Genomic DNA, 25,818 nt, shown 5'->3' with positions numbered 1-25,818 from the left:
TTCAATAATTAGGTTTTCCTTGAAACAAATGTGGACAAACAACAGAGTTGGTTTTAGTTTGTCAGCTGGGACAGAACATGGTCATAAGTTTGTGGACGGGATGTTCACCATACTGAAGGAAAGCTATCATCTTCTGTCTTAGCCTATTTATCAGGAAGATAAAAACATTATCCTGTACAGAAACACAGTCCAACTTAAAGGAGAATCCCTGTCTTATCAGCTTCCTGTACTTCCCGCTAACACGTCTAACTTTGCTATCTGCTGTCCGGCTTTGTGAAAACTGAGGCGTTAAATGTGAAGGTGGGTCAGTCTGGGGAACTTTCCAAAGTCACAAAAACTGACTAAATAATTGTTGAAAAAGAGTGAAAATTTGAAAGATATAACTTTCAAGTTGTCTAGAACAATAATAATAACAATAATAAATGTCTACAGTGGCTCAGAAATAGCTGGAGACAATTCAAACATGGACAAATAGTCATTTTGGGCCATTTGTGGGAAACTTTGGACAGATTACAACTCATTTTGGATCATTTGTTTGAAGTTGTTTTTGACAATTTCAAATAATTTGGGGAAATTTTGAAAAAAAACTGTCAAGATTTGAGGCCATTTTTGAACAATTTTATGTAATTTTTAAACGCTTTTTAGAGTTACTTTGTTCAAGTTGTGAGTTGTTTTGGATAAACAGTGATTTTAGTCAGATTTTGAGTCATTGACAACTATTTTTGGACAAATTTCAAGTCATTTTGGACAAGTTCTAAGTTGTTTTGACTATTTTTGAGTCATCTATGGTAATTTTAAAACCATTTTGGACAGGTTTTGAGTCAGTTTGGACAACTGTCCATCAAACTCTAACTCCTCTCTCAGTGTCTGCTCCAGGAGGATGATCTCTGTGTTTCCTGAAACAGGAAACTGAAAATGTGATGGATGTGGCAGCAACTGAAACAGACGTTCACATGACTAGTGCGGGTTACATCATCAGTATTGTTGGATATGAAATAAAAAAGAAGATACGTGAAGCAGCTCGTCCTCCCAGTGGATCCAGTGGAACCAGTGCACGGCTGTGACTGGCAGCACTGGGAAGCAGCATAAATGAGATGTGGATGCAGGACAGTTTGACAGAGTTCATGAAAAATAGATCGGAGGAGGTGAAGGAGAGTCTGCAGGAGGAAATCCACCTTCTCATGAATTTACAAACACTGTCAGTTCTCGTCTGCTGGCTTCACATTCATTCACTGAACAACGGAGCCTTTTACTGCCGCTTTTATACCTCTGTGAGGACCAACAGTCACAGATTCACCGTTTTATCGTTGTACAGTTACACACACATATACATTTAATTTTAGCCATTTAGAAAAGCAAGTTACAGTGATTTAATGAATCTAAAGTGCAGACAGTCAATTCTAATATGAGGGTAGCTTCAGGAATTACAGATCTTTAACATACAGCACTCTTGTTTGCTCCAGTAGTTCCAGAAGAAATTCTACAAAGAACTCAAAGGCTCATTTTGTGGTTTGTTGTGGCCATTTTCAGTGTCTCTTTGATGTAGTAGTAGTTTTTTTTAAATTATTTAGTACATTTTCTGTCTATCTGGGGCCATTTTACTACTTTTTTTGCATATTATGAGTGTGACTTTTTGCACATTGTGTCTTATTTGGTGCATTTTGCATTTTATGTTACACACGTGGACAAAATTGTTGGTACCCCTCAGTTAAAGAAGGAAAAACCCACAATTCTCACTGAAATCACTTGAAACTCACAAAAGTAACAATAAATAAAAATTTATTGAAAATTAAATAATCAAAAACAGCCATTACTTTTGAATTGTTGATTAACATAATTATTTAAAAAAACAAACTAATGAAACAGGCCTGGACAAAAATGATGGTACCTCTATAAAAGATTGAAAACTATTTGACCAGAGTGACATGATTAACTCAGGTGTGTCATTTAATTGACATCACAGGTGTTTCCAAACTCATAATCAGTCAGTCTGCCTATTTAAAGGGAGACAAGTAGTCACCCTGCTGTTTGGTGAAAAGGTGTGTACCACACTGAACATGGACAACAGAAAGCGAAGGAGAGAATTGTCCCAGGACATCCGAAAAAAAATGATAGACAAACATCTTAAAGGTAAAGGCTATAAGACCATCTCTAAACAGCTTGAAGTTCCTGTGACAACAGTGGCTCATATTATTCAGAAGTACAAGACCCACGGGACAGTAGCCAACCTCCCTGGACGTGGCCGCAAGAGGAAAATTGATGACAAATTGAAGAGACGTATCGTTGGAATTGTATCCAAAGAGCCCAGAGCAACCTCCAAAGAAATTAAAGGTGAACTCCAAGGCCAAGGTACATCAGTGTCAGATCGCACCATTCGTCGTTGTTTGAGCCAAAGTGGACTTCATGGGAGACGACCAAGGAGGACACCACTGCTGAAAAAAACTCATTAAAAAGCCAGACTGGAATTTGCAAAAATGCATGTTGACAAGCCACAAAGCTTCTGGGAGAATGTCCTTTGGACAGATGAGACCAAACTGGAGCTTTTTTAATTTTATGTCTGATTATGGTATCTTTGTGTTTTCGTTTTAATATTTTTGGACATTTTCATTGCGTTTTGGTTGTTTTTAATAAAAAGTTTGGGCGTTTTATTTCTTGTTTTAGACACTTGATTCGACTTCACCCTTTCCTCAGACGTACTCCACTCTCTGATTGTACCTTTGTGGTCAAAGATTCACACAGCAGCAGGATAACGAACCCAAACACCTCGAAGCTTTAACCCGAACACCGAAGAGGAGCGACTGTCATGGACTTTGCTCCACAGACGCCTGAGGTGAACCCCATTCAACATTTATGGAGGTAAACATGAGACCTTCCCCATTTATTAGCAACACATTTGTGCATGTTTACTGCCGGAAGCCAGCGGGAGTCAAGAGGGAAAGCAAATTCCATCAGATTCAGCGGATGTGGATAAACATGAGCCAAGTTGGAATTGTGTGCATTCTTCTCTGCTCATTAAAGTGAACATCAAGGCAGGCACAGCTCCGTAAACCTCTTCCTCACACGATTTAAAAGACCTGTCTGACATGAAAGCATCACAGCAGCCTTCATTCATCCACCTAAGCGGAGACACAATGAAAGCCTTAATGAGCTGTCACCCTTAGCTTCATTCACTCGGCTGAATAGCAGCTCAGAGGATTCATCTCCGATAACCTGCTGCAAAAATCTAATCTGTGAATATCAGAGAGCAGCGACAAGTCAAAAGATTTAACATCACAAGACCGGCCGAGAGCCAAAGTTACCACGTGCATTCATTATTCTTCTTCGATCATTTTCATCACATTACAGCTATTTTTGTCTTTATTTTGGTCATCTGTGGTGTATTTTTCCAATAATTTGCCAACTTGTTTTGGTCATTTTCATCAGCTTGTGGTTGTTTTAACTATTTTCCTCTTTTTGCATCTTGTTTTGAACACTCTGGACCAGATTCTGTTGAAAAATCAGTAGAACTGATTCTTTATGAGTCACTAAGCTGTGACCAACAGTGAAGTGGCAAGAATTCAGCGAGTCCTCAGGTCAACAAGAGAAATTAAAACAGACTGGATCAATAAAACAAATGCAACATGGCTCAAAAACTGTATTCTGAGAAGCAAGTAGAGGGACGATACATTCAGCATGGTGAAACATTTTTCTGCAGAGAAGAGTGAAGAAGTTTGTAGAGGCTGGAAAAATGGAAAATGAATAAGTGCAGTCTGAAGTTTCTATTGTTCTCTCTCCTTCTAGTCGTGCTTGTGATGTTTCCATAATGGTGTAGGACTTCATATTGCCCTGAAAAATTAGCTTACAGTGAGTAAAAATGAGACCGGAGAAAAGAAACGACCACAAACTGCTCAGAGTTCAGAGGGTTAATATAATTACTGCCTATGGTTCTCATATTATGTATCATGAAATTAGTGACAAAATGACTCAAAACTGGTCTAGGATGGAATAAAAACACCCCAACAAACTTCAAATTTGTCCAAAATGTTCAAAACTGATAAAAATTTGTCTGTGATGACTCGAAAACTGTCTAGAAAGACACAAAAATGTCTTAAAATGTGTCTTAATTGAGTTAAAGTTTGTGCAAGGTGACTAAAACAGGTCTAAAATTTCATAAAATGTGTTCACGATGACCTAAAACAGGTCCAGAATGACTTAAAATGTCCAAATAACTTAAAATTTGTCCAAAAGGTCAAAAATTATAGAATATTTTGGACAATGACTTGAAAACTTTCTAGAAGGACACAAATATGTCCAAAACTTCTTAAGATTTGTCCTAAAATTTGTGCAAGCTGAATGATAACATGTCTAAAATTACTCAAAATGTGTACATGACTTAAACCTGTCCAGAATGACACAAACCTGTTCAAAAGACTTCAAATGGTCTAAAATGTCAAAATTGTACTAAAAAAAAGTAGTACAATGACTTGAAAACCTGTCTAGAGTGACAAAATTATTTACAATGGCCAAAATGGCTCAAAATTCATCAAGAATAACTACAAAATGTCCAAAGAGATTTGTATCTGATGACTACAAACTTGTCCAAGAGGACTCAAAAGTATCCAGTTACTTAAAATTTGTCCAGAAAGACTTTAAAAAATGCTAAAATCTATAAAAGAAAAATTGTGCACAATTGAAATAGACCTATCTAGAATGACACAAAAAAGTTCAAATGACTTTAAACCTAAAACACATCTAAAATTACTTAAAATGTGTACACAATGACAACCTGTCCAGAATGACACAAAAATGTTCAAATGACTTAAAATTTGTCCAAAATTGATTAAAATTGTGTGTATGATGACTCAAAAACTGCCTAGAAGGACACAAAAATGTCCAAAATTACCTAAAATGTGTCCTAATTGACTTACAATTTGTGCAAGGTGACTAAAACATTTCTAAAATGACTTAAAATTTGTACACAATGACTTAAAAAATTGTCCAGAATGACACTAGAAATGTACAAAATGACTTAAAATTTGTTCATGAGGACTTGAAACTTGTCTAGAATGATTTAACGTCTCGAAACTGCTCAGAGTTCAGTGTCAATATGATGCAATCATTACTGGTAATGTTCTCATATCACTGATCACCTATCATTAACAGTAGTCACATTACGTGTTTGTTAGCCACGTGGCAGGAAGTCAGCTAGATTAGCAAGCTGTTGTGGCTGGCTAGCGTTTGCACATGACGGGTTAACTTTCCAGCTACAGTAGCTCACCAGGCTAGCTGCACAGCAAACTGTTGCATCAGCGAGCTTTCAGCAGCTGATCAATGAGCTTCATCACTGACTGATCAGCTCCACAGAAACATGAATATCAGAGCAGCGCTTTAATTTGTAAGTTCTCCTCCTCCATGATGGATGAGTGCAGATGTGAAGTGTTAATGCAGTGTTCACAAACAGCAAATATTCACCCCCAAGCAGAACAATATGTGCACGGGCCTGACTTATTCTGCTCAATACACCAATCACAGTTACTAATCACATTTATTTGTCTCCTCTCTGGAAACCATTATGGGATATCCAGCAGCTATGAAGTCTGCTTCTGTCTAACTGGATTCTAATTTAATGCATTGCATCACAATTCATTACTGAGTACTGTGCTTTCAGTCAGTTCGACTTCAGCCTGAAGTGCAAAGTTTCTACAGACAGACACTTAGCAACACGGACCAGGATCAATAACATGGATATTAAGACACAAAACTATAAAGATATCTGGATATTCACACACAAAAGGGTCAAAAATCTGGACAATAATACACAAAAATATCAATAACCTGGTTATTAACACACAAAACTATACAAATTCCTGGATTTTAACACATAAAAGGGTCAAAAATCTGGATAATAAGTATCAGTAACCTGGTTATTAACATTATAACAATCAACAACCTGGACATTTATGCACAAAACTATCAATAACTTGGATAATATTGCACAAAAGTATCAAAAATCTAAATATTGATGTACAGAGGGATCAATGATCTGGATATTAACCCACAATATGTTCCACATAAGTATCCAAAACCTCGATATCGATGCACAAAAGTGTAATTAGCCTGGATGTTAACACGCAGAACTATAAAAGTACCTGGATATTAACAAACAAAAGGGTCAAAAATCTGGATAATAATGCACAAAAGTATCAGTAACCTGGTTATTAACATTAAAACAATCAACAACCTGGACATTTATGCACAAAACTAAAAATAATCTGGATAATATTGCACAAAAATATCAAAAATCTAAATATTTATGTACAGAGGGATCGATGACCTGGATATTAAACACACAAAAGTTAACTCATTAACCCAAATATTAATGCACAGAATTATCAATAAATTGAATATTCACACACAAAAGTAACAATAATTGTGATACTAACACACTACACTATCAATACGCTGGAAAACATTGTACAAAAGTGCCAATAACCTGGATATGAAGACACAAAAACTATAAATGATCTCAATACTGATGCACAAAAATAGAAAAATAGATCTGGATATTGATGCATAATATTGTTAATAACCCTGATATTAACACACAAAACTATCAATAACCTGGATAATGCTGCACAAAAGAATCAAAAGAGAGATATTGATGCACAAAAGTGTAACAAGCCAAAACTGTAGAAACTAAACTCCTGCGTCTATGAAATTCATGAGTTTCATAAACAAACTGCAACATTTGTTTTTTAAACGTTCAGTTCAACCTGATCTGCCTGTGAAGAAACCTCCGTCATTATCCCCACAGTGATTCCTGTGACAGCTGAATTAATTACTGCTCTGTGATTAACACTTGGACACACAGGAGACACTTAAAAACACTTTCACATGTAATCCTGTAATGAAGCAACTCCTGTGTGATGAAAGCAGCTGAAGAGGAGCCGTGAGAGGGGATGTAACCTGTTTTACTGACTTTGTGTATCTTTGTCGAGTCTTTGTGGCATCCAGCCAACCTGAAGCTGAACTCATTTATCAGAATTATGTAACCACAACAGTTTACTTTTCTTAGATTGTGCTTTATGATATTGTATTTTCTTGGTATTTCTTTCATTTACACGACAAAACTATAAAACGTTGTTTGTGTTTCTGGGACAGTCATTCGCTTTGGAGCGGACTTTGGAGAGTCTGCAGAAGTTTCATACACAAAAAACTGGCCCATATTACAAAGAAATGTCTAAGATAGCTTAAGATTAGGGTTAAAAAAAAATGTTCAAAAAGACGCAAAATGATTTCTAATCTGTACACAATGAGTCAAAGAATGTCCAAAATGACTTACAATGTGTGCAAAATTACTTTAAATCTGTTACTGATGAATCAAACTCTTTCCAGAATGACTACAAAGTGTTCAACAATATTTAAGGTTTGTGCATGACAAAAAAAAAAAAAAACCTACAGAATGACACAAAAATTTGGTCCAAAATATTCCAAATTAATTCAAATTTGTATACATTGACTTGAAAATTGTATGGAATGATTGAAAAATGTCCAAAATTATTTACAATTTGTCAAAAATGACAGAAAAATATGAAAAATGACTTAAGATATGTTAAAGATGAACAAATGAAATTGCAAAATTATTTAAAGTTTGTGCACAATGACTCAAAACTTGGCCAGAATGACTCAAAAGTCCAGAGTTACTTACAATTTGTCCAAAATGCTTGAAAGAATGTCAAAAATAACTAAAACAAAAGTCCAAAATGATTAAAGAGTATGCCAAAAGTCTAAAACTGCTTAAATTTTGGGCTCAAAACCTGCCTAAAATGACACAGAAATGTACAGAATTACTTCAAATTTGTCCACAAAAACAAAATTTAAAAAATTACTTAAAATTACTCAAATTTAAAAATATCTTGTTTTAAATATCAAAACTGACTCAAAACCTCTATAGTATCACATAAAAATTTCCAAAATTTTCTTTACATTTTTCTAGAACTACTCAAAATTTCTGTACCATGACTTAAAAAAAAAAACATAAAATGTCCAAATGTAATTAAAGTTTATGCATGACGACAAAAAAACTACAGAATTATAGAAAAAAAAATGTTCAAAATATTCTAAATGAATTCAAGTTAATGTTCTGTTGTAAAGGATGTCTAAAACTGCTTAAACTCTGATTTTGAAACCTGCCTAAAACGACACAAAAATGTAGAGAATTACTTCAAATTTTTCCAAAAAAATAAAAATAATTTTAAAAAATTACTTCAAAATTACTTCAAATTAAATACATCAGACTGGAAACCTCTCAAGAATGACATAAAAATGTACAAAACGACTTTTGTCATTTAGTTAGTTAAGATTTGACTATGACGACTCCAAAATGATTTAATAATAGTCAAAAATGACAGAAGAATTTGTAAAATGTTGAAGTCGTGACTCATAAATTTCCAAAATGACTTAGACTTTTTGCATAATGACTTGAAACCCGTCAGAAATGATTCCAAATGTCCCGTTCTGAGCAGTAAAGTGTTCTGAGTGATGCTGTAGTTGGTCGTGGCTGTAACATCTCATGGTGAACAAACAGAGAAGCAGAACATCTACACCTGATCTCACACACTGCAGTCAGCAGAGATACAATCTTCCTCTGAAACCCTCAAACATCGTCTCTGTGCTGCTGACGGGGGGGGCTCAACCTCTGGCCTCTGCACTGATTGAGGGCCGCCCGGGAGGAAGCAGCAGATGAGGAACCAAATGAAAAACAACTCGACACCCGGTGAAGCAGTCAGAAGGTGTAGTGAGCACAAGTGATGATGAAAATGACGAAGAAGATGATGAAGACATTCCTGCTGCCGTGTAAAGTCAATAAAAACTTGTGTGTAACAAAGTTTGACCTGCAGCAGCCAATCAGACGTCCTCATTTAGACTGGAGCCGCAACATCCATTGACTGACATCGGAGACACTGTGTGGGTGTGTGTGGTTGTGTGCGTGTGTGTATTACTCATGTTGTGAGGACATACATCTGTTCACAAGGTCACATTGTGAGGACGCAGCAGGTCTGTGAATACAGTGGAAGGTGAAGATGATGCGAGCAAACATGGCTGTGTTTGCTAGCGTATAATAATTCCAAAAGGACTCAGAGGAACTTCTGAGTCCATTTGGAATTATTTTCAAGGGATTATATACTTTTGGACCATTTTGTTTTTCATTTAGACAAGTTTGAGTCAAATTAGACTCAATTAAATTAAGTTTTGAGTCATTTTGGACCATTTTTGAATCAACTCGTCATATTTGTGTCATTTTGGGCAAATTTTTAGAAGTTCTTGTCAGGTTTTTATCATTTTGGACAAGTATCAGGTGGTTTTAGACTAGATTTGACCCTGTTGACAATGTTTTTGTCAAATTGTACAAATTTAAAGTGATTTGGTACAAATTCAGGCTAAGTTTGGACAAAATTTTATTATGGATATTTGGTCAAAGTTTAAGTGTTTTTTCCCACAATTTAAGGCTATTTTAGACAGATGTGGGGTCATTTTGTAAGTTGTTGTCATTCTGAAACAATTTTGAGTTTACTTGGACATATTTCTGTAATTCTGGACACATCTCAGCTTTTTCTGGACACACTTTAGACGTGTTTTTGCCATTTTCAACCAAAGTGATTTCAGGCATGTCTGTCAACTTAGATATATTTTCAGTGAAATCTGTCATGTTTTTAGAATTTTTGACACATTCTAAGTCATTGAAAAATAAGTTTAAACAAAATTGGGCAAAATAAAAGCAATTTTGGATGATAAGGAGTCAATTTGGTAATTTCTGTATCATTTTGGTAACCTTTTAAAATCATGTTTGAGTCATTCTGGAGAGGTTTTTGTAATTTTTGAGAAATTTTTGTGATTTTTGACCATTTCGAGTAATTTTAAAAACTTGTTTTGGTTCTTTGGATGTATTTTTGTAATTAAGGACAACTTCCAAGTGACTTCGGACAAGTTGGGACACTTTCATCATGTAGGACGTATTTCTTGTTTTGAGTCAGGTTGAACATGTTTGTGCCATTTTTAACCATTTCCACTCATTTTAGACCAACTCTGAGCCAAACTGAAGACATTTAAAGTGATTTTGGAATATTTTTGAGTCAGCTTGGACAAATTTATGGCATTTTTGGACACATTTTAAACCTAAAGATATTTTGTAAAGTGCTTGAGTTATTTTGAACACATTTATGTTACTTTGGACAACTGAGTCAGGTAATCAATTGCAAAACCAATTATTTAAAAGAATCAAGTAGCTTTCAGAATAATTGTGTCATGATGAGATATTCATGTGTTTAAAACAAAATGGAAAAGTGCTTCTTTGCAGATATGTTATGAAAAAAAGAAAAGTTGTTTCTTCAAAAAGACCGTAAACACTAGTCCACTGCTGGATGTGTAAATTAGCGCTACACTCTGGGTAAAGCGTGTTTGTGTTTGTACCTGCAGCTTGCGTTCGTGGTCTCCACTGCAGAGCGAGTTGAGAGAAACTTTGAAGGTTTTCCACACAGGGTTGAGATTATTCATAACAGTCTGAGAGATATGAAGACAGAGAAGCAGGTCAGACATGAAAAAACAGATACATGCACAGTTATAATACAGTACTGTTACAGTTCTGACTTCAGTTTCCTGGTAAAACTGCTCTAAGTTTGCAGAGAAATGCTGGTTAAAATGATCATTCTGGTTTATTTCATCCAGCTGGATTTCTCATTCATGTGCCTGTTCATGCTAACTTTACTATAGACATTCGTCTAACAGCAATTTGCTCCAAAATAATGGAAATCTCTCCAAAAATTTACACTAAACTTGCTCCAAATGTCTCAAACTTGTATAAATGTTTGGTGTATTTGTACATGTCAGGTTGGACACATTTTGAGTTCGTACGGACAAATTTCAGCTGCTTTTTGATTAAATGTGGGTCATTCTGGACACATGCTTATGACATTTTGGACAAACTTCAAGTGTTGCTAGATCATTTTCAGTAGTTTTGTACAAATTTATTGTAATATTAGACAAGCTCTGGTAATTTTGGACACCATTCAAGTAACTTTGGACTCTTTCCAAGAGAATGTGGACAATTTTGGGTCATTTTTGGTATATTTTTATTCAATTTTACCATTTTTGAGTTATTTTGGCCAAATTTAGAGTTGACTTTGGTGTATTTGTCATTTTGGACAATTACTAAGAGAAATTGAACATGTGTACATAATTTTGGACATTTTTTGAATTAATTTGGCCAAACTTGAAGTGATTGTGCACGGTTTCTGAAGTAGTTTGTGTAACATTCCATGTATTTGTACCTCAGTTCTGTAGACGAGTTGCAGCGTGGCATCGTCATTCAGCCTGTAGATCTCCAGGAACGGATCTGATTTACTGAAGAAGTCCTAAAAACAAAACACACATTTGTACAGAGGGTTAAAAAGCATTCCTGTATGACAGAAAGCAGCAATTAAATGCCTTATTATCAGGTTGCAACAGAATCACATGTGAATGCAGTCGTGAAAAAGAATTTTCTCCCTGAACGCATGCTGAAAACAAGTTTAACTGACATTTTCTATCTATTTAAGTTGTGTACTCAACGTCCTCCATTACAAAAAATCTTTGGATTTATCTGCTGGTTTGCTTTCATGTGCAACTTTCTGACACTCAGCATCTAAATGTGATGATTAATCAGTCATGCAGCTGCAGGGCATTAAGGTTTGATGGTTGTTTAAAATGAATTAAAGAATTGTCCAAAATGACCAAAAACTTGTCCAAAATTGCTTAAACCTCTTCAAGATGAGTGACTGTGTATCCAAAAATACAGTTACTCTAAACTTGCTAATAATTACAAGTGTGTCTAAGGGAATTGAAAACTTTGAAGAAATTTCTGAAAATTTGTGCAAAATGACTCCAAACTTGTGCAAAAATCTGTCCAAGATGATTTGAAACCTGTCAAAATGATTCAAAAAATTTGCCAGAATAGCATAAAATAGTCTAAAATTACTTAGTTATCCAAAATTATTTTAAAAATTGCCCAAAATTGCATAAACTCCAAAGTAACAAAAAATTATCAGAAAAAACAAACTTGTCTAAAAATGATTGAAAACATGTCCAAATTAATATAAATTTGTTCAAAACTATTTAAAAATTGTCCAAAATGACAAATGCTTGTCAAACATGATTTGAAAATGTTCAAATTGACTTGAACCATGCAACAAATTACTCTAAACTTGCTCATAAATGTCCTTCAATGACACAAATCTGGTCAAAATGATTGGAACCCTGTCCAAGTCAACTGAAAATTTGTCATAAATTGAGTCAAGATTTGTGCAAAGTCATTTCAAAACAATTTAGAAAATATTGGTAGTTAATTTGTAGGGACACATACTTGTTCAATTATAAGATGCTGATTGTGTCTTCACCGTAAATGTCAGACATACAAAACCCTAGCTGTTTAATATTTATCATGGTTTAGAAAAAAACAAAGAACATTTAACTATACACAAAGGTGAGGTGTGCATCATCACTTTCACATAAAATCTGGTGTAAATGGTTAAAATGATTTCTGGTTAGAAAGGAACAAAACTAAACTTCACTTTTTTTGTTTGTTGCATTTTAGTCTCATATTAGTGCAGCAACAGATCACCACAGTTGAGGCAAAAGAATAAAAAATGACACGCAAATCATTACAAAAGATGCAAAATGAACCCAATCAGATACACAATCACTACAAAGAGGCAGGAACCATCATCTTTGTGGTTTGATCTGATTAGAGACCAGCCGCCTCATCATCCACAGTCTGATAGTGATGAATTACAAATGGATTCAAAAGAGCAACAACTAAGATTTACTACAGAAATATGCATGACACAGCTGGATGAAGGGAGTTTTACTTTACAGGTTTCATTTTGTTACCTTATCGTCCAGTTTCCGGGCGCTGAAGGAGAGCTCGATGTAGTCGTCATTCCCTGTCAGCTCCTCTGCTGTGATCTGAAAGCACATATTTTTCTTTGATAAGACCATGCACAGGGTACTTACACAGCACTTCCTGTTTGATGGGGAGACATCCAAAATGGCCACCAGTTGTCACATGGATGTGATTAGGGTCGGACTTTGATAACACTTGTAAAATTTGAAGCAACTTGGACCACATACAGGCTAGTTAGACAGCACTTCCTGTTTCGTGGCGAGGCATTCAAAATGGCCGCCAGGTGGCACTATTACTGTCAGTGTATATCGGCCTATGTATGTGACTATGAACGGACTCTGATGACACTTGCAAAATTTGAGACAAATTGGAGCATGTCCAGGCTAGTTAGACAGCACTTCCTGTTTTGTAGTGAGACATTCAAAATGGCCGCCAGGTGGCACTATGACTCGGAGTGTATATCGACCTATGGATGTGATTGGAGCCAGACTCTGATCACACATATAAAGTTTTGAGTTTATAGCTTTTGAAAATGTCCAAAAATGACAACTTTGTCGAAAATATGAATACATTCAAAATGGCCGCGTTCCGTTGGTCGCCATGGCCACACCGTCAGACTGTTCCGGACCATTTTGATAAGTTTTGATCACCCATGACTGGTGTGCATCCGGACCAAATTTCAGCTCTGTAGGGGTTACACTGTTTGAGTTAATAATTTTTGAAAATGTGCAAAAATGACAAAATATGAATCATATGTCAAAATGGCCGCATTCCGTGGGTCGCCATTTCCACGCCCTCAGACTTTTGTGGAGCATTTTGATAACTTTTGATCACCCATGACAGGAGTACATCCAGGCCAAATTTCAGCTCTCTCGAGGTTATGCTGTTTGAGTTTATAGATTGTGAAAAGTGTCCAAAAATGACACAAAACTGTCCCAAATATGATTCATAATTCAAAATGGCCGACTGCCTGTTGGATTATGGGTAATGGTCCAAGAGGCTTTTTTGTGTGTCTTGACGTGTTAGATATGCATACCGAATTTCGTGGCTCTAAGTGAAAGGCTGTCCTGGGGCTGAATTTTCTTAATTTTCTAGGGGGCGCTGTTGAGCCATTTTGGCACACACGTGTGCCATTCCCCCAAAATATCCAATTTTTCACAGGTCCTGATGTGTGTGGCGATTTTGATGCGTTTTCATATATGTTAAGGGCGACAAAAAGGCCGATTTCCCAGACGATGAAATTTTTTTTAAAAACCCTAGGGTTTCAATAGGGTCTTCGCACCGTTCCGTGCTCGGACCCCAATTATAATTAAAAAGATTAATTATTAAAAGAATATTAAATCAACGGTCACTGAGCCATTGGGCTCCTCTGTCTCTCATGTATTGCATGTGTTCTGGTCTTAAAAATATCTAAAAAAAATATCTATTTTAAGGCCTCATCTGGCCTTAAAATATCTAAAATACAAGCATATTATTGCTTGTAATATATATATACACATATACGTGTGTGTGTAATAAAATGAATGAAGGCTGCTACTGCGTGGATTTTCTGTACATGGTTTATACAAGTATATGTAAACTTTTGTTCACAACTTGTCAAAAAAGAGATTTAAATTTTAAAAAACTTCTTGGGTTATAATATTTCAACAGAATGGAACAACAATTTTTAAACTAGATTTATGCAATGTTCACATTTCCATTCAGATTAAAGCAAAATCAAGCAAATGTATATTTAATGAATAATATAAAATTTGCATATTATTTCTGTTATTCATTATTTAAAAATAAGTTTTTAAACATGCCACTTTCAGTGTCTCCTATGAAGCTGCACACTGAGGTTATATTTCAGTGTTGGCTAATAATGATCTTGTATCAAATATTACTAATTCTTTGTGTTTGATTGTTTTGTTGTTTTTGGTACTGATGAACACTGAACATTACTTACAGGTTATAAAACATGTTTTTGACTCATCACAGAAACATTAAGGAGCATTTTTATGTCTGTATTTGTGTTCTGGTGTTTCTGCAGTTAGCTGATCATTGTTTGGAGAGTTTTACTGGCTGCAGGTTTTTATCTCTGTTGGTTTGGCACTTTAGTGGAACAGCGTTTGGACAGTGGACTGAGACTGAACTGAATTTGCCTACATGATAAACAAACAGGGCGTTTAAATTAAAAAGCATCAGTGGTGTTTAACTATAAATCAAACTGTTGCTGCAGCTGGACTCCTGTCAACTCGTCACATCAGCTATAAATCCAGCTTTAAACAAGAAAAGAGCCTGAGAACATAATCCTGCAAACACCAATTAACTAACCAAACACATTCTGCAACAGATAAACAGGTTTTCTCAGAGACACAATCATGCAACAACAACCAAAAAACTGTAATTAACTGATGGCGACTGACATGATGAGTAATCCTTTTCTGGGCTTCAACTGGTGAAACATTCACAGACCTGCAATCAGTCAGTAACCTTGAGAAACAGATCATCTGATCAGATTCATCATGTTGACATGTTAATATTTTCCCGCGAAGCAGCGACACGCTCACGTGATGCAGCGATGAAAACAGACTTAGCAGAGATGAATATAAAACTGATGAGACATGAAGAGATGCCGGTTTCCCCTTCACACATGCAGGTAAACTACATGTAGTCGATTTGTGTTCACGTCACGTTTTTCACACGTACGTTCACTCAGGGTCAGTTTAATGTTCATCAGAAACAACGTGAGCGAAGAAAACACGACAAGAAGTCATCGACCGCAGAGAGAGACCTGAAGGATGAGGAAAGGGTGGGAAAATATAAGCATAAACAATCATAAGAGATGGAAGAAAAGGGGAGGAAAGAAAAAAAAGAGAGAAGGTAAAAGAGATGGAAGAAACAGAGGATGAAGAAACAATAGGAGGAAAGAGGATAGAAGAGAAAAAGAAGAGAAAGATGGAAGGAAGGTAAAGGGAAAGAAAGAATGAAAGTAAGATAAAATGATGGATGGAAAAGAAACAAAAGACAAAAGCAATACAGGAAAGAGGAAGAAGAAATGAGGGAAGGCTGCAAAGGAGGAATAGAAAATGTGACACAGTAAGACAAAGAAAGAAAAAGAGTTTTGCTTTCAACCAAAAATTTCCAACAAATTACAAAAAAACAATCGCCAAACTGTACATGAAGTGGTGAAACATACATCCAAAAGCATCCAGTTGAGGTGAAATTTGCCAGACATTTAACCAAATATACTTTTGCTGTTTATATTTTGACCCAGCAGATTTTGTCAAATCTCAAAAAAAAAAAAAAACTGTGCTAAATCTATGACCCAAAATATGTACATTTCACATTTGGAAATTCAAGTCATAAGATTCCAAAATTCTAATAAAATCCTGGTATTGATGTACATGGTCTTTAAAAGGGTTTGTAAACTCTTAATCACAACTTTTTAGATACACACATGGTGAAAGGCATTTATTTTTAAACTGCTGACAGCAATTTTTGATTTATGGAGTCATAAAATGATTGATTTTGAAAGATTTCCCAACATTCATAACAAATCACAACAGCCAATCACCAAACATTAAGAATGTTATGCAGAAATCAGTCTATCCTGGTAAGCAGCTTTTACAGAAACGTGACTGAAGTGCACAATCAGACTTGAAGTCAACACATTAATTGCTGTCAGATTAATGGAATGGAGTGCATGTCGTAAAGGAGCTCCATGGTTTGGCTATTGTTCATTAGAGACCTGTTTCGTTGCCATTTCGTTCTTTGTCCACCCTCGAGGTAAAACCTGACACCATAACCCTGTGAGTACTCTTACAGATATTCTAAATGCTGTAAATAAATATCAGTACTCCATGGTTTGTATTCAGTGTCTGCTGGGAACCTGCAGGAGAAGATAGGTCAGGTTTATGTGATGTCCCATGGACAGGCTTAAAAGGCAGGATGGGTAGAAAAAAGAAGGGAAGGCCAGAGGAGAGCAATCCTGTCAGAGAAAATCCCCGTGAATGGTTTCATGTGTGAATAGAGAGGTGAAGAAGATTTTCCAGCTGTGACTCTGTGAGGAATAAATATGAGCAGCAGAGGACAGAAAAATCAAACTGAAACCCTGAGAGGATCAGAGACGAAAGAGCTGTGAAAAGCCCTGATAGAGGTCTGAAAACAGCACAGAAAAAAAGATTATGTTCAAGAACAGAAACGAGACGAATCCCTGCAGTCTGTCAGCTGCCTTGAGAAGTTTTCCACGACCAGTTTCCATCTGGTGAGCCCAGAAGATCTAACAGACTGAAAAACCTTCAACTGCAGACAGGAAAGAGGAGCCAAACAAAAACCAGGCTTCAATAACCAACTACCAGATGACAAGGAGCAACAACCAGACCATAACAACCAGGCTGCAACAACCAACAATCAGGCTGCAATAACCAGGTTACATCAACCATAAGTCAAGTTGCAACAACCTGAATACATCAACCATAAACGAGGCTGTAATAACCAGGCTGAACTAACCAACTACCAGATGGCAACAAGCAACAACTAAGCTGCAACAACCAACTACTAGGTGACAACATGCAACAACCAGACCATAACAACCAACAATCAAGCTGTAACAAGCAACAACTAAGATGCAACAGCCAAAAACCAGGCTGCAACAAGCAACAACAAAGCTACAACAACCAGGTTATGTCAACCATAAACCAGGGTGCAATAACCAACAACCAGGCTAAAATAAGGCTGCAACAACCAACAATTAGTACGCAACAACCAGGTCACAACAGCTAACAACCAGGCTGCAACCAGTAACAACTTGTGTAAGAACGAACACAATATCTTTACTATTGGAACATTCAGAAATGACAAAAATCTCTCTTCATGTATTTGGTTTTAATATTCTGAAAATGTTACAGAAACATGGTTTTAATATAAGGATTAAATAAAATAACTGGACAATGAACTGTAATGAAATGTGGCTGAGATATCAATGCTCCTCTGAGGATGAAGTGCAATCATTTTATAGATCCTAAACGTAATTAGAGAATGCTAACATGCTAACACGCTAACCCAAATGTGCAGCAGCAGCAACTGAAGTCCAGAAACTAAAGTCTGGAAGGAAACCCTTACCGTGATGATGGCCTTTCCCACGGTGCCTCCTGGTCTGAGCAGAGCTTTGGACAGTTTCCTCTGGGAGATGATCTGCACACAAACACACAATCCAGGTTAGCGCACACATCAAACACACACTAATGTCTCTGCACACACATTATTTCTGTTTTGCAGGACACAGACTCAAACATTTCAGTTGAGCCACTTCATCTCCTCAGCGCCCAACAACAGAGAGGAGACCTCTTGTACTGGAGAACATTTGAAACCGACCATGATGATTAAGGAAAGTAAAAGGGAAGGAAACATATTTCTGAAAACAAATGACACACGTATTTAATTTCCAAAATGCATAGAGTTCAAGGAGCTTTTAGAAAGTTAGAACAGTTTTTGAAAAGCTTAAACATTTCAGTTAAAAAAAAAATAAAAAAAAAAAAAATATATATATATATATATATACATACACACACATACCTACAAAGATTAAGGAGAATGTTGACATTTTCGAGAAACTTTCTTTTTTGCTTCTGTACATTTTTAGAGTTTTAACCTGAAAGAGAATGTTTTTAAAATATACATTTTGACAGTGAGGATAATATTTGGACAAAAAAAATAGAAGACTTTGTTTAAAGTGTTTTCTTTTTTGCTTTGTTTTGTTTTTACAGCGTGAAAACACTTAAATGTGAGGACACGTTTAGAAGTGACGACACTTTTACAAAGTGGAGACATTTTTAAGACGTGACTTCTTTGTGAAGTCGAGATATTTTCAAAAGTGAATACACATTTTAGTAAGTGCAGATATTTTTAGAAAGTGGGGACATTTAAAGGCTATTCATTTTTTTTGTAAATGAATAACATTTTAGGAAATTGAAACTTTTTGGATTAAGGAAAAAGTCAATTTTTAGTTTCAATATTTAGCATGATAGAAGGTATTTTCATTAAATTAGATCATTTTGGACAGTATAGACTTTCTAAAATTCATTTCAATTTTGCAAAAATGGGACATTCTGGAGAAATTGAGACGTTTTTTTAGAAAATGAAGACAGTTACTTGTCCAGGTGGAAAACTATGAAGTTCAAAAACTGTAAAAACTTGTGAATTGCAAAATAATGACACTTTAATCTGTTTTAGATACAGTAAAAGTGTTTGAGGATTCAGATTTTGTTCTCAGTTGGTTTTTAACATCTCTAGACTTCAGGAGCTGCTCATTCCGCTTTCTTAAATCCTGTTCCCTGTCTCTCGTGTTGTAAATTCTGGTCCTGAACGTTGTTTTGTGTTGAGCTGCAGGATAAAAAAACCGTCTGGCTTCCTGCTCCAATGAAGCAGATCAAACCTGCTCAATCAGCAGGATAAAGAAGAAGCTGTTTTACTTCATTATGGAGCTGAACTCTGCAGGCCCGATTGCCAACATCCTCCTCTTCCAGGCCTGTTTGCAGGAATGAACGTCTCCGTCGGCCATCTGGCTGCTGGAGGAGCTGGCAGCTGAGCCGAGCGACGCCGCTGCCAGAAACAAAGGCGAGGAAGATGACGATGAGGAGGAGGAGGCTTTTCCGGGCTCTTCACCGCCCACCGGGAGGATTGTTTCATCACACTGTTGGCTCGTGTTCTCCATCAGTTCCACCTGTTAGTCTTCCAGCTTTGTTTTAGCGGCTGCAGGAGATCCACAGCAGACGCTTCCTGATGAGAAATTTCTACTGAAGTCGGAGCAGCAGATGGAGAATCCGTCCAACAGAAAACTGCAGGTTTCTGTTTCCTCCTCACAGGCTGTGAAACTCGCCAAACAACAAACTATGTTCTGTTCTGCAAAATCTTCTCTGGTTTTCATCTCTGGATCTGAAATTCAGTAATTCGATAAATCAGTAGCCAAAAGCCAACAATTTCACACCAATATACATCTTGCACCAGAGAGAAGCAGTGATGACAACACAACACAACGTCTTTGGTCATGAAAGCAGATAGGTAAGACGTGTCAATATGGACAGTTTTAACTCATTTTATAACATTTTTAATTTGTTTCGTTGGACAAGTTTCAAGACGTTTTGATAAAATTTTGTCATTATGGACAATTATTTTGCCATTTTAGAAGAACCTTCACCACTTTGTTACATTTTCAATAATTTTGAAAAGTTTTAAGACATTTCGAGCAAACTGAGCAATTTTGTACAAATTTTTCTGGGGTTGTTGTCATGTTGGACATTTTTTTGTAATTTTCACATCATTTTTTGGAATATGAATTCCAAGTAATTTTTAACAAATTTGAGAAAAGTTAGACTTATGTTGAACAAAGTGTGGGTGATCCAGGACATTTTGGACCATTTTTGTTATTTTAAACAAATTTTGCATAATTTTTGACAGAATTTGATTATTTTGGACATGAACTTTCAAGTTGTGCTGAACAATCTTTTTATTCACTTTGCTAAAATTTTCATTTCTTTTTCATACTGGGACAACTTTTTACTTTAGACTAAATTACAGTAATTTTATTTTTTCATTTCAAGCAAGTTTTTTTTCATACAAAATTGTCAGGTCAACTTTTAGGTATTTTGGACAAATGACTCATTTCTGCACACATTTTAGGGATTTCACACAAATTTTCATTCACTTGGCATAAAAATTTTTAAAAATATTTTGCATACATTTTTAGTCGGAGGGAAATTTGAATGTCATCTCGGGCAAATGTGAATCATTTTGCTCAGGTTTTACATTTAAGTAGAGTGTTTTTTTGACATGGCATGCATTTTTTTTTCTTTTGCTTTTTGTGTTATTCAGAAGGTTAAGCAGCAACTCCAGGAAGCTTTCAGGAGTTTTCCAGACAGTGCAAAAACCTGAGACCTGCACTACGAAGCAGATTCAACATGGCCACCATATGATTTTGTTGTCTGAATTCATAAAGCCAAACTGCAGCAGCACAAAGAGTTCTAAATATGGCTATTAGTGTGTCCACACCACACAAGAAAACCTCCCTTTCCAATCCTGCTGGGCTTCAGAGCATTAAACTATAGAAAAATATGAAATGCAAACCTAAAATTGTGTAATTTTCTGGTCTCTCATTCGTCCAAACTATTTACTGCCCCACTGAGATGAAGCCCTGCTGCCGATTTTCTCTTAAACCTGTTTGTCCTTGTCCTAGAACTCAGTATTCATGAATATTAAATCAGCGTATTAATCGTCTCATTTAAAGTTTTCTGTGTGCTCATTATGCTTTTCCCTACAATACGTTCTTATTGTCTTGGGTTTATTTTCAAAGAGATGTTCTTTGTAGTCATTTATTTGCATTTTCACCAAACTGAAGAAGAAAAAAAGTCTGATTTAAGACTCAGACTGTCAGTTTTTAGTTTGAGAAAGTCAGTTCTTAAATCATCTTTGTTATAAATAATGTCAGAGTGAGTATCAGCCACTTATTTTACAGCTTCAGTGACAAAAACACAGAAAAGACTGATTGTTCTCCCATTGTTTGTCTGTGCAGCTGTAATGGAGCCTCTGATGGTCTGAAAAACACAAAACACGACAGCAATTAGCTTATCGGATCGAACGCAGAGGCAAAAAGTAAAGTTTTCTGATGCTTTGCTGAAGTTTTGGTCAATTAGAAGAAGCTTGAGAAGATTTTCAGGGTCAGAAAACAACTGTTCAAACTTCCTGATGCTTACCTGTAAAACACAAACACAGACACACACGGCTGTGTTTCCATGACTTCTGATTACACAACAGTGATGCATGTTCATTTCCAAGAGATTTACTCTGACTTTTAAACATCATCTTAACTTTAATGGTTTACGTTATGTTGATTTGCATTTTGCCCTCTTAAATGAGTGAATAATCCGATCCATGTCCCCACAACAGTGGTAACAACCTCCCTCACACACACTCTGACAGATTCCAGTCTTCAGTTTAGTGACACTGCAGCTCATTTACTCTTGAACTTGTTTACTGGATTCCCTGTCTCAAGTATCTGTCGGCTCCGGAAAATTATTTTCACAGCATGAGGAACTAAAAACGGCTGCTGTAGAGGACAGCAAAATAAAACCTTCTCTTAATTAAAAGGCAGATAAACTATTTGGGAGTTGCAGCTGATCTGAAACAAGTTATTCTTCTTCTTGTATTAAAATGTTTATATATTCACCTCCGTCAAGTCAGTATTTAGTAGATGGTTTCAGTTACAGCATTGAGGTTTCAATCAGCCTCGAACATCTGGACACTGCAGTTTTACCCCATTCTTAAAAAAACAACAACAACTGATCAAGCTCTGTCGGGTTACAGGGATGGTATGTAAATAAGCCCTTTTCACGTCCATCCAAACTCTCAGTTGGTTTGAGGACTGGACTCTGACTCGGCCACTCCAGAACATTGATGTCGTCTTTAACCCTTTAGAGCCCGGCGCTATGTTTTGCATATTGATTTTTGATTGGCTGTAGATTTGAAACCAGATAAGATAGATCAATAATTCTTTTTGCATATAAAATCTGGGGAGTCAGACTATCATTTCACACATTTACCAGGTCTCAGAGCGTTTTTTTCGTTGCAGTGATGGGTTTGTAAAAATACACAATAAAGCGCACACGGCGAAAACCTATATAAACAGAGACCGTGGGTTTTTGCAGGGCTTCCCAGTTGAAATAAACATGATCACGGTGTGGCCACAACCTGTCACATGATTCTTATGTGTCCATACCCGAGAGGCTCCCGTCTCTAACAACAGGAAGTTACGTGCTTGCCGGGAATTGTAGTTTTTCTGCCAAAGCCTGCACAGATGCGCACTCTCTCCCTTGGTTTCACCCCTACTTTATTTTACAAAAACACTCAGACACACAGCCCAAACACACCAGACATCCATCAAACACACCTTTGACCCACTATCACACAGTTTTGGAGCTACAAAAACCTGGTCGCGCCAAATTATTTTACATCTGGCACGAAGTTCTCCAGCAAATTAAAGCGTTGGATGAAGAGTCCAGCCACTCGTCTGGCCTCGATTCTGTCACCAGCGCGGATGCAGCCCACAGACATACACAGAGTCTGGGCTCAAATGTGAGATGTTCAAACATATATGATGCATTAATATAGCAGCAATGGTGCTCTAACAATCCAAAGAAGGTCTTGAGAGCAAGCTTTTTTATCCAAAGAGGGTTTTTTTGCAAGTTGTTAGAAGACACATTCAGCATAGAAACATCTTTCTACAGTCGGTGTGCAGAGTCGTATGAAAAAATGCAGTTCGTTCATTTGAATTCATGTTGGCTACTGGATATGTGAGCAGTTTCTCATATGTTCAGCTGTTGTCCTGGTTAGTAAGAGATTGTCAGTAAGGCTTCAATGTAGGAGACTTGAGATTAAACTGTAATAGAGGGCGTCTCTTGAGACCTTCAGTCTGACAGATGTGGACGTTTGAATTTGACTCACCTGACCCAGTGTGCACTCCACCGATCCCAGGAAGGTGGCCTCCTTCAGGCCATTGTGGCTGCTGTTGATGTCGTACAGCTCGAAGCGCAGGCGCTGCACCTCCTCGAAGTAGAAGTCCAGGGTGAAGACCTTGGAGTAGGTGGGATTCACACAGCTCCGGATCACCTCGGTCCGGTCCACCTGCAGGACACAAAGGCAGTCGCAATCTCAAATAAATGGAGTGGAGTACAGAGCTTTTCCATTTACAGTCCCATCAGGGTTACAGGCTTTAACGGGGGATACATTTGCACCAGTAAAAGCAAAAACAGAAAGAGTTCACTTATCCATCTCATGAAAATACTGGATCTAAACTTTAGGGCTGCAGCTAATGATTTTTTGGTCGATTATTTTCTGGTTTGATCAGTTAGTTGTTCGGAAAATGTGGATCAGTGTTTCTTCAAATGTCTTGTTTTGTCCAAAGATATACAGTTTAAAATCACAGACAAAAGAAATGAAAAAACATTTCAGAAGCTGTAATCACAGAATTCAGACTGCTTTCTCCTAAAAATACTCTCAAATTGATTATTAAAATAGAATAGTTGGCAATTAATTCAATAATCGTAGCAGTTTAACCGAATACACAATGCCAAAAACCCACTACTGGCTTTGAAAGACGGTTGTTTTGCCAGAAATTGTAAAAACACGTACATGCACCGTTGGATTTTGAACTTTCTGACGATCATTGATGTGCTACTACATCAACAAAATCAAAGTTTAAAACAATTTTTTTAATATTTCATTAAAATTACTTTATTCTTTTTGTCTCATTTTAAAAACATTCCAAAATTAAATTGTTTTGCGCTAATACAATTTAGTAAAAGACATAAAAATTCCGCATTTCTTGACTGACTCAGTGGTGAAAAACAGTGAAAAATTTTGAGTTTTTAGTTGAACTGCAGGCAGTGTTTCCACAGAGCAGAGAGGAGACAACAAGAGACGGAGAGGAAAATAAAACATACTGGATTAATAAAATAAATGCAGCATGGCTTCAAAAACAGTAAACGGAGGGAAAAGTTGTTGGAAGATACATTCAGCATGGTGAAACATCTTTCTACAGTTGATAATAGAGGCGAAAGGTTTGCAGAGGCTGCAAAAATGGAAATAGCTAAATATCCATAATATGTGGAGACAACATTTTCTCCAAATGGTGGACATGTTTATGCTAGGATTTGTATATTTTTGTAGAATAATCGAGGAACTAACTTTATCAGAAGACATTTCTTAGTTCTAGTCACGATTGTGCTGCTTCCATAGAGGTGCAGGACTTCATACTGCTGTGAAAAATGAGCCCGCAGTGAGGAAAAATATGACACGAGGAAAAAGGAAAAAAGCCCAGAAACTGCTTGGAGTTCATAGAACTAATTAGTTTCCACCCTGGAAATTAAAGTCCTCTCTGTTGTTGCATCCTAATTGTGCATTCAGTTACAACAGAATTAAAAGGGAGCTGGAAGGCAACACTTACAAAACAACAGCTTAGGAACTTCTAATTTCGCATATTTGCAGCTTCAATTTTATTTATTTTTTCATAATTCTGAGAGCTGCAATTAAACTGACAAGGCTTTAGCTTTAGTTACTGAGCAGCCTGTTTCACATGTAAACAAACAGTAAACTGCAGCATCCACACACTCTTAGACACAAAATATGGATATATATTTAGACATGATATCAACCAAAAATGTGTATTTATTCTTCATATTCAGGAGATGGACCCGACAGACTGGTGAAGACCTAAATTAGCGGCGAGCTGCTGAGAAGCTGCATGCAGTTGCAGTGTTTTGTCCAACGGCGGCTCTTCGTCATTGTGTTTGCAGACAGATGGTGTTCAGGCTGGAGCCCCTCAACACGCTCTAATTAAAGACGCTTTAATTGGCCGCTTTAAATTCGTCTGAATCAGCTGTAAAGACGTCCAACATGGAGGAGTGTGAGAGGAAACCTCCTGCTGGATCAGTTTTAAAAAGTTTGTGTTTGGGAGCTACACTGACTCAGAGGAGACAGAAAGCTCCTGCAGGTCCACCACCAGTCTGATCTGACAACAAAGACAAGGTCCTGATGATGCATAAACTGTCGTCAGCCACACTTTTCTGTCGCCCTGGTGTCACCGCAACACCAAATACGTTTGTTTTTATAGTTTGCTCTAAAAGAAATGAGTGAATTTTAACACAGAAGAGATGCCAGCTGAGAACCCACGCAACACAACACACTTGTTTTGTTTTTAGTCACTGGTATGTACCAGTCAGAGCTGGATAAGTTAAATAGGAGAACACATGGGACACCATATGTTCCACACAACTCTCACTATAAAACATTTTTCTCCAGTTTGGACGAATACAACCTGGTTCCACCTCAAAAAAAGAAGGGGACATAAAGAATACATTCAAAATGTATTC

General features: G+C 36.7%; 1 protein-coding gene across 1 annotated transcript in view; it reads right to left on the bottom strand.

Annotated features, from left to right (window-relative positions):
• Positions 1–25,818, bottom strand: part of cpne4a (copine IVa) — a 95,555-nt gene that overhangs the window by 42,049 nt on the left and 27,688 nt on the right. Inside the window, exons 3-7 of the mRNA XM_051956919.1 lie at positions 23,393–23,572; positions 18,020–18,091; positions 12,904–12,978; positions 11,307–11,390; positions 10,450–10,539 (exon numbers count right to left, since the gene is read on the bottom strand). Coding sequence (XP_051812879.1) covers positions 10,450–10,539; positions 11,307–11,390; positions 12,904–12,978; positions 18,020–18,091; positions 23,393–23,572 — 501 coding nt within the window. The remainder of the gene's footprint in view (positions 1–10,449; positions 10,540–11,306; positions 11,391–12,903; positions 12,979–18,019; positions 18,092–23,392; positions 23,573–25,818) is intronic.

Source organism: Acanthochromis polyacanthus, chromosome 12, assembly GCF_021347895.1.
Source record: "Acanthochromis polyacanthus isolate Apoly-LR-REF ecotype Palm Island chromosome 12, KAUST_Apoly_ChrSc, whole genome shotgun sequence".
NCBI classification, from domain to species: Eukaryota; Metazoa; Chordata; class Actinopteri; family Pomacentridae; genus Acanthochromis; species Acanthochromis polyacanthus.
The sequence above is the reverse complement of the archived record's forward strand: the minus strand, read 5'-3'. Positions and strand labels throughout refer to the sequence as shown.